Source organism: Callionymus lyra, chromosome 9 (assembly GCF_982586985.1).
Source record: "Callionymus lyra chromosome 9, fCalLyr1.hap1.1, whole genome shotgun sequence".
Taxonomy (NCBI): Eukaryota; Metazoa; Chordata; class Actinopteri; order Syngnathiformes; family Callionymidae; genus Callionymus; species Callionymus lyra.
The window spans coordinates 15403451-15429657 of NC_141826.1; the positions used below are offsets into that span (position 1 = coordinate 15403451).

At 39.3% G+C, this 26207-nt stretch overlaps 1 protein-coding gene across 1 annotated transcript in view; it reads right to left on the reverse strand.

Annotated features, from left to right (window-relative positions):
* Window positions 1–25055, reverse strand: part of fat2 (FAT atypical cadherin 2) — a 103594-nt gene extending 78539 nt beyond the window's left edge. The window contains exons 1-3 of the mRNA XM_087798908.1: window positions 24866–25055; window positions 6187–9440; window positions 4973–5284 (exon numbers count right to left, since the gene is read on the reverse strand). Of these exons, the coding sequence (XP_087655034.1) occupies window positions 4973–5284; window positions 6187–9433 (3559 nt within the window). The 5' untranslated portion in view covers window positions 9434–9440; window positions 24866–25055. The remainder of the gene's footprint in view (window positions 1–4972; window positions 5285–6186; window positions 9441–24865) is intronic.
* Between the last annotated feature and the right edge of the window lie 1152 nt (window positions 25056–26207).

Genomic DNA, 26207 nt, shown 5'->3' on the forward strand with positions numbered 1-26207 from the left:
ATTTTGAGAACAATGTTAGGACTTTTAATACTGCGTTGTCTCAACATTTTTTGCAATTAACTTTAGGGTGATCAAAATTTTTTTCTCCTTACACACATGCTTGAAACTCAACGCAAGTCTGGCTTAAGAAATACTGAGGAGTTTCCCAGAAAGAGCCTTAATATCTGTAGTTGGCTTGAAATCAAATGCAAAGCTAATTCAAAAAGGTTTAAAAGATCTTCCATCAATGATTATGAACACCACAGTGTTTAAAAAGCGTAATTCCTTGTTGCTAAGGGGGTGTACTTTTCAAGAGAAGAAGAAAAAACGAAGGGTAAATGTAAAAGAATGTATCTAAACAAACCAAATATCTTACTATCAACTATCAAGATTCATCCCAACACATCATGAATCATAAAAACCCTTTCCAACCATATCTACTGAAGAGAAGTCTGCATTAAAGTCACACAAACCTCAAGGATGAATCATTCATTTTCAACATATGATTCCCTTGTTTGTGGTCGTGGAGAGTTTAAAACTTATCTCAGCTACTTCGAGTGAGAGGCGAGGGACACCCTCAACTGTTTGCCAACTATTAAAAAACAAGCTTGCGCCCTGAGGAGAATTTCAAGGTTTCAATCAGCCTCTAAGTGTTTTTTTTTGGACAGAAGGAGGAGTACCAGAGTAAACCCATGCAAACAAGAGAACGCTCCAAGGTTGAACACCCAGAATGTTGTTTCCAAAAGGGAAAAAAGGAATTCCATAAAAAAGCCCTCGACTCTGGAAGAGAAAATACTACTTTCCTGGTAAATTGGCTTCCTCACCCTGTTAATTACTGCCCGAGGACTGATTCTCTTTGAGGTCTTTCGCAAACAAAAGGTCGACACAGCTGGGAGTCTTCAAACCCTTAAGCCAGCACCAATCAACCTCATTCATCCAGCTGGTTCTTTGTTTCCAGCCCTCAACTCATCAAGTCCTTAAAGTCCACTTGCCCAAATGCGTGAAGGTGTGTCATGGCACCATCAGTGACACCCTAAAACTAAACTAGGGGGAAGTCGGGGGGGAAGTCTTCCAAAGAGTAAAGGTGGGGGGTTCGACGAAGGGTCCCTGCTGAGACTTGTTTCAGCCCCTTAACAGCAGTGTAAACAAACCCCGCTGGGATGTTTCATTAGGGCAGGCGGGGCACATTTATCAGTCTCCCTCCTCACCTGATTTCACTCCGAAGACGAGCTTTCTTGGCAACTTCTAAGTGACTGCCACTCTCCCGCTTAAGTGTTTTCTCTTGTCGGTGACCGCGGCGACTTAAATTGTGAGTAAAGACATCGTCGCCAGCGCGTCTGGGTTCCGTCGCTAACGTGTGATAAATGCAGGACACAAGTCCAAATCCACTCGACTTGAAGAGGGAATGTCTTTTGTGCTCTTGGTGGAATTAACAACGCAGAGGAGTCGTCTCTACAGCATGAGGGGGTTGGGGTGAGGAGGGTAAACAAGTCCCTGAAAAGCGCAATAAATGGCCTCATTCTTCAGTAATTGCTCCGGCAAACTGTTTAGATTCCAATTTAACAAACCAGACCATTGGGCCTGTCGGTGGTTCTTGCTATGCAGGTGATTTATATCGGCCCGTTTTAGTGGAAGAAAATGCAATTTGCGCTGGTACCAGATCTAAGGATTAACAAGAAAGGTTTCCTACCTCTTCCTACATCTTTTTGACCTTTGACCAAACAACACCTATGACCTTGTCATCCCTTTATCCCTATGATTTCTCCATCATCTAAGGGAGGTGCTAAAGTGAAGAAGTCCAGTCCAGTTAGACCTACTTGTCCACTGCTAATTTCACAGCAAGGGACTTGACTTTTGGCCCTTATTGGTTGAGTAATGGAGCTCTCTGGGGAAAATCAAAAGGTCTTTGCTCATCACTTGCATCATTGCAAAGAAAGAGTCGATCCAAAAGGCAGTGCTAGAACCTATGTACCCTTTAGCAATGACCAAAAGACCAACACTGAATTCACTGGCAAGCCAATCTTTAATAAGCATGTATCAGTTTCATGACGTCAGGACGTACTTAAATAAAAACCATGCCACATTCCGGACCTGCCCGGCCTTGTCAGCAATTCATCCCCAGACATGGATCATAAAAGTCCCCCAGCTTTAAATTCTGGGGTTTTTTTCAGAAAATGTTGGCGCACCTCGTTTTCCCTGTACTTACGTGCCGGGACAACCAGCGAGAATCAATTACAAATAAAGTTAAAGATTTGACAGGATTTCTGTCAGTTTGTTTTTTTGATTTGCTTCACAGCTCACCCGCTCTGTTTGGTTTCTGAATCAAGGCGGATAAAACTCCCTGAATGAAAATGCAGATTGAATGCGGGGAAGAAAAGAAACCTGTGTTTAAATCTGACTCATTCTCGTCCTGTTTGGACTTGAAACATGAGGCGGATCAGAACAGCGTGTTGGACCAACATGTTTGGATCATTTCAGGGGATCAATCAAATCTACATGGATTTTCTCAGTTGATTTTGGACTCTTGAGTGCTTATCCGAGGTGAAGGATAACGCTTTTAAACATTATCGCACGAATGGATCCTCTCTTCTGGTTTCTGTTTAGCCTCAGTGGTGAGGTCCGAAACTGCAGTTAGGGGTCAGATTAGTCTGCAGTGTGATAAAGTTCACGGAGGAGGGGAAGTGACAAGAACCAGACTCTAAAGTAATGGAAGTAATGGAAGATAAAAAGCATCCTGTGATGATTTAAAGAGAAATATTGGTGCTTTGGAGTGTTGAAATAAGTCAGAGCTCGTCTGGAACAGAAGCTGTGGTGAATTGATTGTAAAAAAAAAAAAACTAGGTCAAATTCTCTCTTAATGTTTATGACGTATTATTTTTCAATTATTTGATTTTAAATTTTAATGTACACATTCATAATAAATCAAATTAAATTAAACGTTTTATTTTTACATATATGTTACTAGTTCTATAAATATACTATTATTATATAACGATATCTAATATTTAAATAAATGTAATAATCATTTTTTACAATTTATTTAATTAAGAATACATTTCTCCACCAATTTCTCGATAAATATTTATTTCCTTTCCCTATATTGAGTAAAAAAAATAAACTGCTTCATTTAAAAGTACTTAATAATTTCTGTATAATTTTGTAGTATCTATTTTTCCAAGTAAAGTAGCTTGAAAATATCAAAATGTAACCAAATACGATGCTTTAAATAATAAGTGTAGGAGCAAGTAGAAACAATAATGCAGATTAAATTACAGAACACAAGAGTTCTTGCGAAGGCGGATAATTAAGGACAAAAGTGGTTCTGGTTGATCGATCTGTACAAGCAACGATTATTTGCTGACGAATAAACCAGTTTTCTGAACAAATTGTTGATACTTGTCTACGAAAGAATATCCGGAAATGCACAGTAGAAGAGTTTGTAATAGTAAAACGTTATTGGACTCTTTTGTTAACCCGGCGCGAGTCAAAACGTCAGAGGTTCTCCGTCCGACACTGTCCAGCTGTTTCAACACCGGCTCCTCCATTGCCACAGCTCACCCTCTCCTTCCATAATCCTCTGGTACACCGACCTCGGGGTGTGGACAAACACCCGAGCTATGTGGAGATTAGAAGAGGACAGGACTTGTAGCGGCTTGCCGAGTCAGAGCTCATTTTCGCTGCACATCAAAGTCTCACCAGGCGACGCAGCTGCAACTGTCAAACACCCTCGTACCTGAAGGCGTTCGTGGGGCCTCCAGTGAGAGTGTTAGACGAACAATCGTAAACCATTTCACAGCACAGTCGAGTGAGTTTGTGAGCGACCAGCAGAATTTGATTTTAATTTCACAAAGTTGTAAGTTTCCTAGCCTGAGATGCCCACTTGCTCTTCAACGCTGCCTCTGAGAGTAATGATGCTGTAAGAGGTTTACAGATGTGGCCGTACTTCTCAGCATCACGCAGAATAGGAGCCCTCACCATCAAAATGTAAATCAATCTCAAGGAACCGTGAAACCTTTTCTAGTTTAATGACTAAACGCCTCATAAAATTACCAGTTTTAGTGATTCAATTATGTGTCGCCTGCCTCACCTCTCAATGCAAAATCCATCACAAACTGTGCTGATGCATGCAATTGACCTGGCCGGATGCCGTATCTCTGAATGTCGCCAATATAGGGCTCACAGTTTTGATCTTTGCCTTGGTTTTCCACAGTCTGGCTAACCGCAGTGAAAAGGCAAAGTTGGAGGCACATCCCACTGAGCCTCCACAAACCACGTCACATCTCAATTGAGGTGGAGAGTGTTTTAAAACTAAAGGAAATACAGTGTAAACGCCATTTAATAGGAGGAAATAAACCCCAAATTAAGAGTATTGAATCAGTTGCATCTTCCTTGTAATCCTTTATTATCACGGTCATATTCTATACTGTTTAAATCCCTGTTTGCTAATCCTTTTTAAATTATTCATTAGTTCATTCATCTTTTTCTATATCCATTGATTGCTTAAAACTGATTTATTTTTTGAGCCAATTGAAAGGTCTCAGATCATTAAATATGCCAGGTCAAAGATTTTGAATACATAACTGATAATTAAAACATATTTCAGCTATGACTCTTATGTATTCGTCAACGTTGACAGGTTTATGAAGCTATAAATCAATATTTATCCACAATCGATGAGTGGCAAAGATCTAGAGGATGTAGACCAATATCCCACAAAATATCCCAACAATTCGATATAGACTTTTTGAGAAATTATTCATTAAATCATATATTTTTTAAACTTTTGTGTGAAGAATGCTTATGAGATATGAAATAACCAGTAGCCAATTTAATAAGTTTCTTGAAGATTGTAAATCTGACACTAAAGGAGTCACTGCCTCACCAACCATGAACCTCACCGCACGTCACCGCTTATATGTTTTATCTGGTACACGTAGCCTAACCGATACTACACAAAAATCTACAGATTGGATTCCAGTGAGGCATTATTCACCTGTTTTGGCTTCGATGTTGAAGTACATCCGGTGGGAGGGAAGCATCTGGAAGGAGAGCTTGTTCTCCGATATCGTGTCCAAATCCGTGGCAGACACTTGGAGGACAGACTTCACCTGGGGCACATTCTCGGGGACCGCTGCGAAGTAAATGGGCTGGGAAAGTTGTGGTGCATTATCGTTGACATCCAGGACTTCCAGGAACACATGTGTCCAGGAGACCAGAGGTTCAGTGCCCAGGTCAGTGACGTAGACAGAGAGCCAATAGTGAGGTCGGGTCTCGCGATCCAAGGCCTCTTTGGTCCGAATAACACCTGAGAGAAATGACGCAGAGATTTTTATTAGAGGCACGTATCTGATTGAGATGCTACGGCGTCATCAATCACTTCTATAATCACTTTAAGATTTAATAACTTGAACCACCCTGCAGGATGTAATCCTGACTGATTTTAATCATGAGTAAGGTGCATTTTAAAGATACTGGATTGATTCCCAGAGGAGTGCAATTGACTAGATTTGACAAAAGGCAAACTGACAAACTTCCCCACTACAATACAGTTTTTGACAGTCCGTCCCCAAGTTTGGATGCGTTGTGGGAAAGATGAAACAGCAGCAGATATATTTCAACAGACTTCGCGTGTGACAGCAAACTCCCTGTGCCCTGATTTTATCGGAGGCTTAAGTGCAGCAACGGGCTAATGGAATGTTTGGTGATTTGTGGGGAGGTTACAAGGATTCACTGCTCAAAGGCTATATGTGTAAATGGAAAAATAAGCTTAGCCACCTTTTGAACCCCAAAGGAAATATCATGTTGTACAACTTCAACAACTACAAACGCTTTTGTATTACACTGAAGAGGAATGTGGTATTTTATTAGGAGTAGTATCTAATGTACAGTGTATCCAGAAGAGCCAAATTGATATGGTATTAAAGTCCTTGACAGAAAGTACAGATGCTGTCCAGGCATGTTTAAGTGGACTTGAAGAAGACTCACTGTTGCTCAGTGTAGATAAGAGTGACCCCATGATTGATTGAGGTTCGGCCCTTTTTTTTGGGATTCATTTATCAACATGGAGCAACAAAGAGCCCCTTGCTTTCAGTTTCCTCAAACTAATAAGCATTTATTTGTGGCAAAAAGAGCATTTGTTGCCCTGGTATACTGTTAGATATCTCAGCCCACCCACATAGATTCATCACATTACACAAGGGTAATTACCTGTCTCCTCATCGATGGTGAACACTCCCAAGCCAGATCCCTCGTGGATGTGGTACCTCACAACCCCATCTCGGCCCAGGTCCTTGTCTGAAGCAGTTAAAGTAACCACAGAGGTTCCCACCACGGAGTCCTCCATGACCCCAGCTTCATACACAAACTCGGAGAAGGCAGGCCGATAAAGGTTCTCGTTGACGTCTAAAACCTCAATTTCCACAAAGCAGGACGACGAGAGAGATCGAGGAAGTCCATGGTCTACTGCTCGGACTGTGAGGTTGTAAGACACTCGCCTCTCAAAGTCCAGCTCCTTCTCCAGTATCAAGGCTCCTGTGGAGGAGTCCAGGTGGAAGATACCACCCTCTGTGTTCTTCAAGTTGTAGGTGACAAGACCACCACTGCCAAGATCTAGATCGAGACTTTCCAACCAGAGAAGTAAAGTTCCCACAGGTATGTCTTCAGGGACTTTTATTTTGTAAACCTTTGGCACAAATTTCGGAGGGTTGTCATTAATGTCTTGTAAAACCACCACGAGCTCAAGGGTTGAGAAAAGCTGAGGACCTTGATGAGGTTTCTCTTTCGCCTGAATCAAGAGGTCGTGTCTGGGTGTCGTTTCACGATCCAAACGTCCCGTCACTACAACCTCACCGGTCGTCTCATCCACCCTGAACAAGTCATTTGATGTCAACAGTGTATACTGAAAAGTTCCACTCGCACCCGTGTCTTCATCAATAGCACGAGCGGTAAAAATGACAGAATCCATTTCAGTGTTCTCTGGGATGCGAATGACATGCCTTGGCTGGTCAAATGTTGGGGGGTTATCGTTGACGTCGATCACATTGACCACCAATAACACCCGTGAAGATCTCTGTGGGGTTCCCAAGTCACTAACAGTGATATTCAGAACGTAAAACTCCTTAAGCTCTCTGTCTAGAAGACAAACTAGTTGAAGGAGCCCCGAGAACGTATCAATTCTGAAACAACCATCCTCGTTCCCACTGGCGATGGCATAGACAGGCATACTATTGAATCCTGTGTCTTCATCTGTTGCAGTGATGGAAAGAATTTTGGTACCTATAGGGTGATCCTCCGGAACATTAATGGATTTCGGATTGCTTTTGTCAAATTTAGGGGAGTGCCTGTTGGTTATGTGAATATCGGAAAAAGCATCTTCTTCTTCAGTGTTTAAAACTTGTTTGCTAAACTTGATTAACTTATCAATTAGCTGCTTATTAATTCCAGTTTCATGACAACGATGGGTGGCCTCATCGTTCTTGTTGACAACAGTGATCCTGACGATCGAAGCTTCCGAACGGTGCCTTCCGTCACTGGCTACAACTCTCAATGTAAACGAACCTACGGTTTTAGGGATAGGATGCTTAAGAGTGACACTTCCGGAATCGGAGTCAATGGTGAACAGTTGCAGCTCATTCCCTGATTCGATGACATACCTGATCTGCTGTAGCTCATCTAAATCTATGGCAGAGAGTTCAACCACCGTGTGCCCGGCTGGAGTATCTACAGATATTGTGGCATTGCAGTCTACTGTCTCAAAAAGGGGAATGTTATCATTAATATTGATCATCGTTAAAGTCACTGGACACTCGCTCACGCGACTGAAAGGTGTGCCGCTATCAGACGCCCAAACTCTCAAGTGGTACCTGCGCTTCATCAGCTCATAGTCCATGTGCTCAGAGGTGGAGATTATGCCACTGAAAGGGTCTATTGTGAACGGTAAAGGACCTGAGTCCGCAAAAGCGTACGTTACAAAACCATTTTTACCCTTATCTCTGTCGGTGGCAATCACTTTCAAAACACTTGTGCCCACAGGGGAGTTTTCATCCAGAGAGGCCTCATAGGAGGTTTGTTCAAACTGTGGGCTATTGTCGTTTTCATCCTTAATCTCCACTACAACATGAGTTTCCGCCTGATTGGCCACGACATCAAACTCATATCGTCTCTTTCTCTCATAGTCAAATTTCCCAGTGGTGATGATAATCCCTGTTTTGGGACTAATCATGAATTTAGCACTGTCCGGATTGTTTTTGATACTAAAGGTAACATTGTGCTTGTACGACGAGATGGACACCTTCAGAACGTGGCTTTTGACTGGGGAATACTCGCTCAGAGAGACGATGTAGGTATCTTCCAGAAAGGACAAAGGAATGTAATCATAGGCAGGAACGTGGATCCGTGTAACTGGGGAGAGCAAACTCGGCAAACTCCTGTCTTGTGCTTGTAAAGACAGATTCAGTCCGAAGGGAGTTTGAGGCCAGATAATCCTCTTTGTGGAGACAACTTGGAAGTCAGTACCTTGCGGGCCTAAAGGGATTATCTCAAAACACTTGTGGGGATCCCCTTTAATAATATGAAGGGATTCCACCGGCTTAACTTTTGCCTCCATGTGGACATTGATAGTTATTTTTCCATCGGCGGAAAATGTGGGTTTTGGGGCGGCTGTGATAACTGGAGCACCGGAGGATGTTTTCTGCACGTTCACCGTGACCCTTGCGACGTTGCCGAATTTCTGATGTCCGGATATTTTCTTGGTTCTGTCCTCCGCTAAAACGGTGAGGTCGTAGCGCCCCGCCCGTGTGTGATTTAGCTTTCTGTAGAGGCTGACGGTGCCCGTGAAGGGGTCCACAACGAAAGGATGTGCTCGGAGCGTGAACGAGTAATAAAACTTGGCGTTGCTGCCCACGTCGGCGTCTGTCGCACTGACTGTGACTACACTTGACTGGAGTGGAGTGTCCTCCCGGATGACCACGTCGTAGGATGCAGGATAGAAGAGCGGTTTAAGATCATTCATGTCAAGTACCTGAACAAACACCTTTGTCTTTGTCTGGTAGTCGAAAGTACTCTCTGTCGCCTCCACTGTTAAAGAATAAGAGTCCCTGACTTCTCTGTTGAGGAGAGCCGAGTCGCTGCTTCGTGTTTTTATCCTCAAGAAGTCAAAGTCACCGACTTTCACCGCTTCCGCCTGGAAAATGCCGTCGTCGTCGCCTGACACCACCTTGTATTCAATCTCCCAGAGAACATCCGTGATCTCGATACCCATCTTCACTGCGGCCTCGACGTATGTCCGCGGTGCTGAGTTTTCGTTGATGGTCGTGTTGTAGAGATGGTGCGTGAATGTCAGTGGTGAGCCGGCTTTTCCGTCGTCTGGTCCTCCGAGACATCTGATTGCGCAGAGAAGGATAGCTGTCAACCCGAGGACGATCTTCCGTGGAGCTGCCATCTTGAGTAGCAACATTCAGACCCTGAGAAGAGAGAGAACCAATTAGGGATTAAAGTTTAAGTTACTTAAAAACAAAATTAAACATTTTAAATTGATAACTGCCACCAATGCAATGTAATCATTTCAAATGTATGAATAAATGAATGACGTTTTGAATATATAACTTTTAAATACAGTTTTGTATGAAACAATAAAATGAAAAAGCAAGAACTTCTAATGGAAGTTAACAGCCATGACCTTTCCACAAACTTAATTTCTCAATCGCTCTCATGTAAATAGACCAATTACATCGGCCACAAGCTCCATAAAAAAGGAGATTATGCAGCTGACCTGACAACAAAGCAGCAGCCTGTGGCGGAGTGGCTCGCTCCTGTTCCGACTCGCAGGGAACAAAAAAAAAATGTAACACAGTTTCAGGAGCTGCTTGGTTGCCTCCAAGCGGGCAGGTGTCAGCCTATGATCACCCCCCTTTAATAACTCTTGAAGACTTACATTTTTGTATCACAGAGGAATTTGAGCGATTGACGGTGTGTGGTTCAGTTTGTCGAAGAGAAGATGCCGCCAGAGGTAAAAAACTAATTGCTGCTTGACACTCATCAGTGCAAGTTTGCTGTTCTATTGGCGTGAAGTAAAGAATGAAGTTCAATTTTTCTTTTGATTCCACTGATCAAATGATAGAACGCTCCGTTCTGCGAAGCATCTCTGACTCGGAATTTGTTGTTGCAAATTATTCCATCATAATTCTCTGTGGATAATCATATGCTATGTGTGATGCTGTGTTTCAACCCGTTTTCAAATAAGTCATGAATGTTAAATCATATTATTGCGTAAATTGTGGTTTGGGAAACGGAAACTAACACGATTTATCAAGAATGTAATGCTGTTGTAAGACTTTTTATTGATATTTTTACTTTACTGTCTTCATTAAACATGTCTTTACCCATTCCACCCTGCATTATCATCTTCCCCTCCCTTTGTTTTGGAAAAAAAAATGTATATATATATATATTTGTATAGCAGTGAGATAACAAAAAAAGTTGAATTAAATCATTCACTTTGAGTTTGTTTTCATTATTCATTTTCACTAGTTTACAGGTTTATTTTTTTCAATAAACTTTATTAAAATTATTTATTATACAACTTTAAATCTAAGAACGTTTGACTATTTTAATATAAATCTACTATATATCCATTTTATTCTCTTTTTTTTTTAAATTACATTATTGTTTCTACTGGCTCATAGACTTCTATTTAAACCATCATATTTTGTTACGTTTTATTAAGTTTTAAGTTACTTAATACAATTCTGTGTCATGACTTAGCCTGACACAAGTCAGATATGTAAAGAAATAGAGACTAAAAATGTATTCATATTTTTCAACCACTTCCCTTTAAAGCATTTCATGTTAAACTCAATATAAGATGTGGGGGAAAAAAATACTTTTTTACAATGTTATAGTATTTATTCTAATAAATAAAAATAAAATAAAATGATCTAAATAGAGATGACCAAATTTAAATGGCTAAAATTAAATCAAACATTTAGAGTTTGATTTTCATTCATTTTCACTAGTTTACAGGTTTGGTTTTTGAGCAAACTCGATTGATGGATCAAAAAAGTCGGTAGAAATATGAAAAAGAATGATATAACAAATACATTTGAAAATAACCCAAAAAGGGAAAAAAAATAGGAAAGAGAGAAGAGTGTAGGTTCTGCTTTAGATTTGGTCTTAAAATTTAGATAGAATTATGGAAATCATGTATATTTAAGAAGTATTAAATCAATTTAAATGGAATCAAAATTAGATGTATTTGAATTTTTCATTGTGTGCCATTTCCATTAAACTGATCATGTGACCCTCCCTCCTAAAAGCTTCACTGAAAGGTAAGTGTTCTACATTAAAAAAAAAAAAGAAAACGCAGGTGGATGGACAGGATGTCCCTTTTTTTCCCACTATACAAATATTTAAAACTTCCTGAAAGTCACGAGAGACACTTCTCTGAGGCCATGAAACACATATATTGCCCTTCTTTTTATACCTCTGATAGCAGTTTGTTTAAACCCATGCAAGCACATGAAAACAGTAAATATCAGAGATAGACTCCTTTTTTCTTCTACTGAAACATTAACTTAAATCTCCACCGTGTCCTCAAAGCAAAGTCAACGCTCGATGACTCATCCTGTGATGCTAAAATGCAAGTTTTCTTTTCCAATAAGTCTTTGAGTTCAAAAGCTGTCCGAGATAAACCGGGGGGATTTTCTGCAGTGTAATGAACAAGCTCATGAATTATTCATCGGATCGTTCATATTTACTTTGTTTTGATGGCTTTTGATCTGTTTTTAATGACACCACTGATATAGTTGCGCTACCCAGCAGGTTTCATCAATAGAAAAAAAAACATCTTTTTATCCTGTTTAATTAAGTCATAGACGCAGGACCGAAACAATATTGGCCGACAGCACCTGAAACAACCTGACTTTGAACTTCATCTATATCTTATCTGTTGTTGTTCATACTTCAATATCGTGGATAAGGCGGGATCATCGATGCTATCTAGTGCCCCTCGTGCTTTAGCATTCCCTTGCAGCGCCTTCCTCATTCCACCTCGATGCAGGTCCGTGGAAAATATCTCTTAGGAAAGGTGCTGGCAGGACACCTCGTGGATCAGATCCCATTCAATGGATCCAAATCAGGTCCTCGAATGAACTTTGAACAAAATGTTGGACTGATCGAGATGTTCTGCATTGACGTGAGGCATCTAGGTCAAGATGAACGACTTCCCTGTCTTCCAGATATACATATGCAGCCGTCGGTCATTCAGGGATACCTCAAACACATTTGTTTTCGAGCCTCCAGGTCACCTTGAACCTGAGATAACAGGGATTAGGATTTTTTTTTTGTGTTATTTGTGTGAAATTGTTCCTCGAATCGTATATGATTTTCTTTTCCCATCTTAACCCTCCTGTTGTCTCTGGGTCAAGATGACCCGGTGGCTAGTGAACAAATGTGTTTGCTGTTTCCCTTGTGTTGTCTCTGGGTCAAGATGACCCGGTGGCTTGTACACAAATGTGTTTGAGGTATCCCTTGTGTTGTCTCTCTGGGTCAAGGATATAATCAATGCTATATAAATGATTTGACGTGATGAAACTTTATAGGGAAGGCTGTAGGATCTTATCTCATCACCTGGACTACATCGTCTTTCTGCAACAGCTGTTGCTCTTATTGTAAACATGAAGACAAGATCATGCTCCACTCTTTCATTATAATGAGCATAAAACTACCATTCTTCCGGGGTTTGTTGTAACCTTTTGAGAAAACATATCTTTTAATGCTTCTGTGGATACAGTGCTCAAGCTTTGATGCACAAATCTTTACCGAGTCGATAAGATGTGTGATTGTGTGGACTAATCCTGTGATTCATGCAGTGATGATTTTGTCTGTTGAAAGGATCAGGAACTTGTATTGCCAGTGTTGTAACACAACCGGATTTTTTTGTGGCGTCAGTACAGAATAAAGGAATGAAATAAGGAAGCAACATGAACTGGCTTCACAGTCAGCTACAGTATGTCTCGTAGTCAACTCTGGTGAGGGGAAGAGCTGAGCCAAAAGACAAAAGCTTTCATTCTTGCCAGTTAATCTACCCTTGCCAGAGCACTTTTCAAGACCAGGGTCAAAAAGCGCTCAAACAATCGAAAAAAAACTCGGAAATATATAGTTAAAAGGTCAAGACAACACAGAGACAAACACAAGAGTCTCAGAAAATCAAGGAAAAGCCTGCATGAATACAAATGTCTTGAGATGTTTCTTGAAAGAGTCAGTAGATCATCAAACACAGAGAGAGAGGAAGATCGTTCCAAAGCTTAGGAGCAACAGTCTGGAAGGATTTCTCTCCTCTGGTCCTGAACCGTGTGCTAAGAACCATCAGTAGATTCTGATCCACAGACCTCAGAGCCAGAGCTGGGGTGTAAGGCTGGATCAGATCACTGATGTAAGGAGGAACCTGACCATGAGTAGATCTGAAAGTAAGGACCAGAATAAAAAATTTATCCTAAAAGAAACTGGCAGCCAGTGAAGAGATTTAAGGATCGGAGAAATGTGAGTTCTTCTACTAGAGCGGGTCAGAATTCTCGCTGTAGAGTTCTGTATCAACTGCAGGCGAGACAGATCCTTCTTGTTAAGACATGAAAAAAAAAACGTTTGCAATAGTCCAGACAAAAGTCAAAGTCATGTCATTTGTGAGGGTCTCAGAATAGAACCACGATTTAAAAGAAAAATCCAATTGATTCAACAAGGCCTCTTTGTCACAGGAATCATTGATATTTTATCTGGTGGCACCGATTCAAGTTATGCATAGGGAGCCCTCCCAGCTCCATATTAAATGTTACCTTAAAGACAAAGAAATCCATGGGCAAAAAGATATGCCTGGAAGATGCGTCGTCACGACTCACATTTCACCCCCAAAACTGACAGCAGGGAGAACCGGAGGGCTGAACGCTCTGCCCTTCACTGCCTATCTGACAACCGATCCAGAGCTAAAAGCAATCCGCACCAAACACTCCGGAGGGCAGATTCGCTTCTCCACAAAGGAAGGATCTGTATCCTTTGTTTTTTTTTTCTTTGAGTGTAATTATACTAAAGGGTGATAGAAATTGTTTGATTTAAATTATTCCTGAAGGCGGTCGTGGCGTCACATTCAAAGTCACCATTTACATTGGCTTAAGGAAACAGCCCTTCTAGGGGAGTAACTATCGAGGGAACGCTCAAGGATGCCAGGTCGACTGGCGCTGCAGGTTTCAGCGAAGGGTGACAGGTATGTGGGGTTCTTTATCTCCCATCAGCCCACTTGGTGACAGATAATCTGATTATCGCCGTCAGGGTCACTGTTTGGGTTTTGGAGGAGATTTGAGGCACCTTGTAATCGCGCCAGTTTCGCAGTCTCTGCTCCATCGATGAGGGTGGATTCGAATTGTTTTGTGCGAGCGATGGAGAAACACATTATCGATTGATCAATCAATGAACCAATGAAAACATGGATCACCTTAACTCAAAGTTGCATTGTATGCTAGCATTGTTTGCTAGCACTTTCAGCTCGAACGCCATCGCCTCAACAATTAGCACTTTCAAATCACCAAGTCACATGTTTTAAAAAGTGCCCCCGAAAAGTTTCATCGCAGAAGCTCAAACACCGGTTTCTAGTGCAGGAGCCATAGGATAAAGTCTGAGGAAGATTAGATTCATTGATCTCCCTGAGGGGGGTTCAAATAGGAGGGATGAAAGCTCCCCCAGAGGCACAACTTTGGTTGACGGGACCTCAGAGGGAGAGAGTTTATGGTCCACACAGTCAACACCAGCAGCACGAGGCAGGTTTAACCCTTGTGTCATATCTGGGTCAAGGTGACCTGGAGGCCCGAAAAACAAATGTGTTTGTGGTATCCCCTTGTTTTGTCTCTGGGTCAAGGTGACAACCTCCATGACTGCATATTTATCTCTGGAAGCCACAGAGGTTGTTTACGTCACCTTTCAGGTTTGGTTCTGGGCCATCGGGTCACCAAGACCCAGAGATAAAACATGCCTAAATCTTCTTTTCATCTCCCGTCAGAACATCACATCTAGGTACAATTTTGTGTTTTTGAGTGTGAGGACACAACATTTTAATTAATGTAGTTCAAATGCTCATGGGTCAAATACCTCAGATCTCCATGTAGCCAACAAAAGTCCAACATTAAATGGTACTTCAGATATGCCCATAGTCCAAAGCTTATTTTACCATCAGACACAAGGGGGAAATCTGTTCTAGACTAGACTGTTGACTTTTGAAAAAGCGCTACCTTGTGAGATTGCCTGCATAGAACTTTTAGGCCATGTGATCGGTTGATGAGGCATCACGATACAGCATCAGCTGCTTGATGCTGTATCGTGATCTATCGTGATGCAGTGTCTTGGATGGATGGATGGATGGATGGATGGATGGATGGATGGATGGATGGATAGAACCCTTCTGGATATATATAGCATGGATAAATCGTTGGTCTAGGGAACACAAGCAACTGGGTATTCCACTAACTCAGTGTATCTCTTAAAAGGCTCGTCCGTTATTAAAAATTTAAAAGAAAGTCATTAAAAAGCCCTGCTGAGCAACAAGTTAGACGAGGATGAATCTCTGACCATCGTAAATACGTGACTCTAATGAGTCCTGCCACATTTATAATGAAGCTTACAAATCAGTGTTACTGGCCAAGTCACGTGTTCAGCACCACAATGTGTTCTCACTCTATGGTAATAGATTTTATTAGATTTAAACTAATTGTTTCTTGTTTATTGCATTATGTACAACCTCTATTTTATTCTGCTGACAGCTGACTTAGCCGAAGAAATTTTTTTATAAAAACATGGATGGCCACAGGGGGGGAATCCTCGGGTCGTTTCCGCTCCCGCACAGGTCTCCCCTGCACGTGAACCTTCAACGACAAACACACCTCCATATCATGGTGGGTTTACAACCTGCTGTCACAAGTCGAGTCCCCCGCTTCCCCAGATCGCATTTCACCATCAACCCCTATAGCTCCCAGCGCAGACGGAACAGTACCTGCAGTTCCTTCTGGGAGCTCGAACTTTCGCCGCGTTCTTAGAATTTCTGAGAATAATTCACGAGGGGTTTTTTTTTCTAACATTTTTACAATTTGCACGTTGAGACACATGATAATTGCAGTTTCACCTCTGGGCTTTTTTTTTGTTTGCAGCCTGAAGTATGTATTGCTCAATCCCCGGCATATGAATCAATACCTGCATCGCGTATACATTTTGTTATGATTTTACTTTCCATTACCGCCCCTATGACACAGGTAAGATATCCTCAGTGATATGGAAATGTATATGGAGAAGTTCATTCAACCTATCCAAGCTTCATTTGGTGAGAGTCGGGGGACACCCTGGAAAGGACGCCAGTCTGTCGCAGGGCACCACACAAAGACACACAAACCATTCACACACACACACTCATACCTATGGGCAATTTCCCCAAGTTCCTTATTAACCTCTGTATGTTTTTGGACTGTTGGAGGAAACTGGAGTGCCGGGAGTAAACCCACGCAACACAGGGAGATCCCAATCTGGAATCAAACCGGCAACCTTCTTGCTCTGAGGCGAATGTGCATACCACAGACAAAGCCCTTTTGTATTACTCTCAGTTTGCGAATGTGTAATAACACAAACTTTACTTTATAACATATCAAAACAGACATAATTAACTTTAATTAATTGTTATATTTTAATAGCAGACTTTCACTACAGGATGTTTTTTTATTCAGTTTTGGTTGTGGTCAAATGGCAGAGGAAACCGTGTTAATTTAGTTTTGGCTAATACGCTATAAGTTTTCAGTTGAGTCAACCCTGCCCTTATTCCACAATTTAAATTTTATAATAATCAAAAGGGACACATTGGGAAAAAATGTTTCTGCATTAAGTTTGTGCCGATAGATCAACTAGTGTTTTTGAACTAGGCTTTAAATATGTTTTTCAATATCTTGGCGTGTCTGAATGTTACCAGCCTCAAGTGGACGCGCAAAGAACTGCAACTTTTTTCACTGAACTGACACTAATGTTGTCAGTGTTTCAAGTGTTTCAAGTTTTCCCTTTACTCTTCCTCTTTGCAGTCCGTTGGAAGTTGTTTTTTTTACTTTTTAAGTTCGGTAATCACCGAGTTGTACCAGATCCAGACGAGTACTTATCTGCCTCGTTCACCACACAGCCACAGGTTGATGGATTTATTAGGAGAATTAAAGGATTACAAATTCTCTCTTTTCTACCCGACACATGTGTTCGTCTCGCCGTCGCCCCTTGGCCTGCATTTATCTCTCTGGTTTGCTTCCTGGCTATTGTACCAAGATTACGGCTCTTTTCTTCCACAGAAAAGAGTGAACTTTGGGGAGATTTGTTTAGAATCCAATTGGTCTGCTTCAGGATGTGGTTTGTATTTTCCTGTTGAACAACTAATGGCATATATATATATATATATATATATATATATATGATGATAATGATAGTATATAAATATATATATTAACATAGAAATAAATAATTATGGCGTGGTTTAGAGTGAAGGTGGTTAAGAATAGAGTGCAGCCTGGGTAGAAGGGGTGAAGACAGTCAGGTTTAAAAAGTCACAGATGAAGATACTGAGGTTGTCAATAGGAGTTAAAAATGTTTCTAATTAAAAATGTATTTTCTAAAGGGGTATGTTTACATTTTTTCCCCGATTTTTAAGGTTTGTGAAGCGAGATGAGGAATTAAATACAAAAGAACAATACAAACGTTTAAATATCCTTTTTTCTACCATGCAAAAGCAATTTAAAACTATATCTTTTTTTCTTTCTTTTTTTTTAATCAATTTCCAAAAACAAATTTACAAATATATAAACTTTGAAAAAAATGTACAAACCCTTAAACAATTGTATGAACCCCTGAAACAAATTGAAAAGCTCTTAAAAATGTATTTCTTTTAAATTGTAAATATATTCCAGGAAATATTAATTTTGATTCATAGTTAGTCATTTTGATTAAGAGTTTCTAAAACTCCGGAATTTTTTTTTTTTTTTATTATTCAAAGTTTCTTAAATTGTTTTCAGGGTTTGTAAATTTGTTTCAGGAAATTGTCATTTTGATTTAGATTTTATAACTTTTTTTAGTTTGTAATATGTGTTTTGAACTTCTGGGCCATCGCTGTTTGTAGCTAAATGCTAAATGAACTCAATTTTAACTGATTTTTAAATAGTTGGAAACAAATAACACTGTACGGGTGGTTTAACTGTAAAAAAAAAGACCTTGCGATAATATTCAAATGTCCAAATGTGGCCCCGAGGCCACAATTTAACCAGGTATGTTCTGCTACAGTGTTTCACAGACGTTTGTGATGTTCATACCATTCTCACGACATTCCAAAGGCGTTCGTAATGTTAGAAAGCACAGCGTTAATAACTCCTTCTAATGACTTTCCCCGGACACACTTTTTGAAGCCAACGAGCCGCTGCTAAAACATCATCTTATATAGAGAACGACAACACATTTGTCTCGCCGGGAAAAACCAAAACTTTCCTCCCTGACGTCTCATTTGCATAATAACGGCGCCCCGACTCACCTATCCATCTATGGTGCGCACCTTTGCTAAAGCCTAACAAGGTAATGAATCTGCACCTGCGACATCAGGCAGTGATGGATGGCACGGCTCTGCTCCGTGTCACTCCATTATTAAGTTTTTTTTTTGCCCGAGTTTTGATCCAGAAAAGAAGGACATATTGAAGGAAGTGAAAGAAAACTGAGCCCAACTTTTGAAAAAAACGGTAGAACCAGCAGGAAAGTAGAGTTTCGTGGCCCGAGCACGCACGGGAATATCATTTTAAATCAAGTTTTCCTTTGATTTGAGCCTACTATGATCCAAGGGTAAGTCTGGTCAAGCCACCGTCATCTCCCTCTTTTTCCTCTCGCTGACTTACTCCCCCTAATGAAAGCTTTCTCGCGGCCCTGCTCTCCGTTTATCACCTTTCCTGTGCCACTTTTCTCGGCCCTCCATGACTCCGACCTCCGCTTTCTTCGCCGTCTGCCTCCGGTTAACGGTGAAGATTGTGTTGAGCTTCGTCATATTATGGACTTTTGATGAGAACTGAGAAAGAATCTTTTCACTCCTTTTTTTTTGTGATTTATTTAATAGACCTGATTAATGATAGACACATGAGGCTCTTGTGTGGACTGAATGTGGCCCTCATGAGGTCAAAGGTCACGTAGAAAATAATACTTTCATTTTATTTGAAGGACCACGTTATCAGAAATTAATGTTGCCAGAATGTTAATAATTGTGATTTTCTGAGGCTCATTTAAATGGGAAAATTCCACCAAAAGAAGAAATAGCCAAAAGTCTCTGAAATTTGGAAATAATATATTAAAAACATAGTTTAATATGTGACGGACCATGTGAACACAAATAAATGTTACCAATGTTTAAGTTTCGTGAAGTTAAAAAAAAATGGTAAAATTCGACTTAATTTCTCTACAAAAAGTTTAAATAATGGCTAAAAATCACGACTTTAAAATAAGAAAAATTCCCCATAAAACCTAATTCCAATATCTGGTGGATTATGTAAGTAAGTAAGTATTTTTTATTTGTATAGCGCTTTTCCAGACCAGGGTCACAAAGCGCTTAAACAATCAAAACAATATTCAATAAAGTATATACTTTAAAGGTCAAGATAAAACTGATAACACAACAGGAGTTCCAGAAAATCAAGGAAAAGCCTGAACAAATAAAAATGTCTTAAGATGTTTCTTGAAGGAGTCAGTAGATCCATCAAGCGTAAAGAGAGAGAAAGATCGTTCCAAAGCTTAGGAGCAACAGTCTGGAAAGATTTCTCTCCTCTGGTCCTGAACCCCTGGAACCATCAGTAGATTCTGATCCACAGACCTCAGAGCCCGAGCTGGGGTGTAAGGCTGGATCAGATCAATGATGTAAGGAGGAGCCTGACCATGAATAGATCTGAAAGTAAGAACCAGAATTTTAAAGTTGATCCTGAAAGAAACTGGAAGCCAGTGAAGAGTTTTAAGGATCGGAGAAATGTGAGTTCTTCTACTAGAGCGGGTCAGAATCCACGCTGCAGAGTTCTGAATCAACTGCAGGTGAGACAGATCCTTCTTGTTAAGACATGAAAACAAGCTTTTGCAGTAGTCCAGGCGAGAAGACACAAACGCATGGATTACAAGCTCCAGATCATGTTGTGACAACATTTTCCTAAGTTTAGAGATTTTTCTCAGTTGAAGGAAACAGTTTCTGTTTATCTGAACAAAAATAAATGTTGCACAAATTTTGAATTGTGATTTTCTTAAGTCTCATAAAAACGGAAACATTTAACATATTTTCATTACGAAAAGTTAAAAAAATTGCCAAAAATCAAAGTCTCTGGAAAAGGGAAATAATGTCGAAAACACCGTAGTTTAATATCAGGCGGACCATGTGATTACATATAAATGTTTCCCAAATGTTAAAAAGGTGATATTCTGAAGTCTCAAAAAATAGGGAAAATTCAATATTTTTTCATTATGAAGATGTTTATTTATTTGTATTATTTTTTATCCTTTGCTTTTGTCATTTTCAAATAGTATTTATCGTTTCTCGAAAAGATTTGAATCAATGTTTTTGAAAAAAAACGAAAAAAAAGGGCTTAAATAAAACAAAGGTTACATAAAATACAATAAAATAATAATTTAAAAATATTAAGCTTGAATTTGCCCCTCATAACAGTCACTGTATGATGTAAAGATTAAAAGGACAGATCTAGAGTCTATAGCAGCTGCTGAATCGCAAAAGTCTCATTATTTAAAGTGGAACATCATCAGTCCGACAAAATCTCCGACTTCGTGGCAGACAGGTTTCTTTTTCTGGTCGGGTCAGCAGTCTGACCTCCACTTGGAAGAGCTCAAAGGGTTAGAGAGGCTGCGACCTTTGACCTCTCGCACACATAAAGCAGGACACTGGAGCTGTTTTGGTTATACTGGGATGTTTCACAGGTACTTAACCACGTCATTGATATGGATCACTTCACGACAGAGACTTTCTTTTAAAATATTTACTATTGAACTCAATAATTATAATACTATAATACTCCAAATTTCGTTGCCAGTTTCAGTGCTGTGTTTTCTGTGCAATGACATTAAAATAAAGTCCAAATTCTAATATGTTAATAAAACTCTCAATAAAAACATTGACAACAAGAATCATTTTTATGTCACAGATTCTTCTTTGCAACAGAGAAATAGAAGCTTTATTTATTGAATATACATATATAATGATATTTAAGATTTTTTTTAAATTGTTATTTAATTTATCTTCATAATGAATTAATATTTGTGCATCTTTAATCTCAGAATAAATTGATTTTTGTACAACTTTTATCTCGTAATAAATGCATTTTTGTACGACTTTAACTTTCTAATAAATGCGATTTGTACGACTTTAATCCCATTATAAATGCATTTTGTACGACTTTACTTATTAATAAATGCATTTCTATACAACTTTAATTTCTTAATAAATGCATTTTGTACAAGTTGAATTTTTTAATAAATTATTTTTTGTATGACTTTAATCTCTCAGTTAATGCATTTGGTACGTCTTTAATTTCTTAATAAATACATTTTTGTATGACTTTAATCTGTTAACAAATGCATTTTCGCGCGACTTTAATTTCTTAATAAATACGTTTTTTTTAACGGATTTAATCTCGTAACAAACGCAATCAATCTCGTATTCAAATCATTTTAAGAGACGAATATCTAAAGATTTGAAGACGAATTCATGAGATGACACAGAGTTTTGATTTGGGTAAAAGACAAAGTAGAGAACAGGTGTGACTTGAAAAAGATGGTCGACACATAAAGGTGGAAACAAAAGACTCTTTTCAGAAACTCAAACTGAAAACTTTCAATTCCGTCCTAGCCTTGGGGATGTGGAACGAAGGCTAATTTTATCATCTCTGTCATTTAGTGCTGACTCATTAAAAAAGAAAAAACACTTCTTTAATGAATACTAAACATTCATCTTTCATTGAATTCTATTCCTTCCTGTGTCAGTCTTGAGTTTTTGGGCTCCTTAAAATAACTCTGAGGGCCCCATTCACCCCTGTTTGACTCATGTGCTGTCACATAAACTTTGCTATATCAGCCAATAAGCACCTGTAAAATAATGAAAATTATATACATTTAAAATATAGCTGTGTGTTCACACACTGTAGCGCTCCCACAGTCGTACCAGGCAGGTCAGGGTGAAAGGTGAAGGGTCGGGGGATTGGGTTGGGACGCGTCCTTAAATTGCCTCCTGACACACTGACAAGGGTCAATAAGGCTTCCCGCTAAATACCGTAATTACAGGGAGGCAAGAGATGCCTCAGCAGAATCCCCTGCTAGCAAGTCCATCATGTCTCTGGGTTTGTTTGGAAGAGGGCGAGGGCGAGAGATAAGACTCGCCTGGTTTGTCTGGATTCATGTGAGAGTCTGCTTTTTGGCTCATCTTTAATGGTTTTTACTCTTGTACGCGTTCATTTGGTTCGTGGAGGAAATCCAGGGATTTGGAGTGACCGAATTGTTGCGACATGTATTTCACTAGAGAATGGATTTGTTCACAGTATTTTTTGTAAAACCAGTTCAAACTTGAATTAACTTTTCAAGACGCGTAAGTAGAGAGAAAAACTAGGGTTTTCTCAGCTAATGGAAGGTTTGGCTTGTAGCTGCTCATCTCGACAAATGATCTTTCTTTGACACAAACTTTCTCTGGCGGCTCTGGAGGTGAACTTCAAACATAAAAGAAACATCAGTAGGTGTTTGAGCAGCTCTCTGGACGACGAAGAACATATTTCAAAAGTTTAATTACAGCCAATCACGCCTCACCGTAGGCATATTCTTCAGTGAAGATAGTGTTTTACGATCATTTACATATTTCTTTAATTAACCATTAAGTGGTTAGACGGTAAATTCAGATTTTACCTTCAAACAGAGATAAAAAAATGCTCTTAAAATCATTGGTTCAACTATTTTTTTTAAATCAAACCAAGCCAGACAACCACAAGACACACAGGAACTTCTCAGAAACCCTTCGTTGCACAACAGACACTGATACCTGGAAGTGTAACAAAAAAAAAAAAAGTGCCGTCACCTTTTTTTACAACTTCAGATGAAAATGTTTTGTGACTTTTTTCCACAGAAAAATCAATGTAACAATTTGTTGAAAAAACATTTTCTTTGTAGAATTAGGCAAAAAGTTATTAGCAAATAATGGTTATTTGACTAATTATCAATTTTGACAAGGCATAGTTAGTAGACTCCATTCTCTAGAAACCTCCTCTTGATGAGATAACCTTTTTTTGTTTTATTTAGAGACAGCGCCACCCACAGGCTTGGGGTGAGTACTACATAAAGCTGATTTTTTTTTTTTTTACATTAGATTAGATAGACTTTTTTAATCCCTCTGGAGATCTTGGAAACTGTTTTTTCAGTTCACAGCAAATCATAGTTTCTTAAAAACAAGAACAAAGTGCAAGGAATGACAAAGTGCAAAGATAAAGAACATAGATCACAGGAAATAACACAAAGAAAATGATACAAAGATGACCAAAAATAGAAAACACCATCCTTTCACTCCACTCCTGCCCCTAAACTCAGAGTTATAAAGTCTAATAGCACAAGGAACGAATGAGTCCCTGGGTCTATTAGTGTTGCATCATGGGAGGAGCATCAAGAAAATCAATTGTTTTTGTCAAGGTAAAAAAAGTGATTTTCAAGGGGCACAGGGGCTGGGTCTGAGGGGATATTACAGACTTGAGTCTTAAAAAGAAGTTTTAATATGTTTGGGAATGAACATAAAACTGTATAAAAAATAATATAAGACAAAGCTAAAGCTGTTGCTTTATTTTATTTTATTTTAAATAATCCTGAAACCAATGATAGAACAACTGTTTTGGTCAATAAAATCAGGCATTTAATTTAGGTTTTGTTTATAAACATGTATATTTAAATGTATTTATTATAATTAGAATGAAACATATGGAAAAAGTCCTTAAACCAACCCAAACTTGAACAGTTTAAATTTAGGTTGAATTTATAATGGGTTCTCTTCTAGGAATTAAATGACAGTTTCATCACATGACACAGGGCCGCATATATCCAGTCAAACAGCCACATGTGGCCCCCCAGGCTGCTCGGGCTGCAGACCTCAGATCTGCTCGAGCAATGATACCTTCAAGGACCGAATACAAGTGCGAAATTAAAGTAAGATTTGGAATTCGCCAACATAATTAATAAATAAAATGTTAAAAACTAAGTATATCAATATTTTCAGTGGAGATTTAACCTCTGCTACTTTAAAAAAAAACAACAACAGAAGGTCTGGACCAACACGACGCTTTGTTCTGCTGTCATCATCATGTAATAAGTGAATATAGAGCCGCGGTAATGTGCATCATCACTGCTGAGGACAAACAGGATTGTGCAATTCCGCTCCTGTCGGTGTGAAACTGCGACTCTGGGTGAAAAGTTAAAGAAGCTTCGAACGTCACAAGCTCCTGCATGTAGCGACTTGCAGCGTGACTCCTCACCTGTGTAACGCTAGCAGCAACAACTGTCAAGACACCTTTTAAAATGAAACAACACACTGTTTAAACTCCAGAAAAACATGACATTAATTCCACGATTGATGCTTGAAGTTGCTGTTCTTTAGTCACCAGATGAATATTTGAATCAAACTTGTCAAAATTACAGCAGGGAAATTCTTAGAGTGCGTTTAAAAAGTAGATGGACTTGCTGAGGTTTCATGCCAGACACTGTGTTTGGTGCTAAATAGTGGTGTTATTGCCCATAACTGACAACAGCATGAAGTGCAGCCAAGCAGGGCTGACAGGACGTGAAGACTCACCTGAGGTCCGGTCAGGTCACTCTTCCAGGAATGTTTCCTCAGCCCTCTCACGCTTGAGAAACTTCAGCGACAGCCGGTGTACTCCCATAGCGTTGTAGGGTCCATGAAAGAAGAACAGGGGAAAAAAAAGAAAAGGAAAGACTTGTTTCCAGAGTTTTTCCCTGTCGCTGCCGCAAGACTTCAACTTCAGTCGCCGTCCAAGGCTCTGAACCGAAGAGCAGCCGGAGACACCTCAACACTCCCTCAGGAGTCCCATCTCCACCCATTCCTCGCACCGTCCCTCCTCCACTCACACACTCCATGTGCCCAGATTGTCGTGGGCTGACCTCCCCCCCCTCCTAAAACTGTCCTGCAGGTTCAGGCCTTTGGGGTTTTTGGCCAAGTTGAGGCTTTAGTAGGATGTCATTGAAAATTACACACAGCTTTTTGTCTTTTTTTTTAATTGACCACCTCTTACCTTGGAGACATCAGAGAGATTCTCAAGATATATCTGTAATTTTAGTTTCATATGTTACTTTTTAAGGACATTATTTTACAACATGGTCCCCAACCCTTTTCTTAACACTAGTTTAATGTCAGCATTTAATAAAAATAATTATTAATAGTTAACATGCTTTTTTTGGACTGAACTTGATTGAAACGAGTGTAAGGATATGTAGAGAAAACCATGTTTTTCTCCAAAATCAAAACCCTTTCAGACGGTTATAATCAGTAGTACAGAATTTGTATTACAGTCATTTCTTTCCCCATTTTTTTCGTATGTATTTAATGTATTTAGGGGAATGTATATACATATATTTCCCAATTAGATTTTTATTCTTTCATTTAATTTAAAGAAGTGGATGAATTTGCACTCGCAGTTGTATAAATGTATCTTCAAAAAACATGCAAACAAAAAAAACACCAAAAAATGCATGTGGTCATCTTGTTTTTTTGATATATTTTCTTGAAAATGAGTTGTCACAATGTTAAACAAAAACAGTAATTAAACTATGGGTTCAAAACAAGTTGCCATGACAACTGTGGCATGCAGAGATTATTGAGGAAAAGAAAAATCGTAGAATGTACTTTTTTCTACCTGTATTACCATAGGAGTTTCAAAGGCAGTATTATATGTTTTTAAAAATAACATAGGTTTTCTTGAACTTGAGTCACGATGTTAAACAAAATAATAATTTAAAAATAAAATAATATTACTTATCTACAACAGGAAATTGTGGCATGAATTAATTATTGAAAATAATTAATCACAATATTCCTTATTTTTATTAAATTCATAATACTTTTATTTTTTACACCACAGAGCTAACATTCTTAGTCCAAAGAAGGACTGTTGGATACT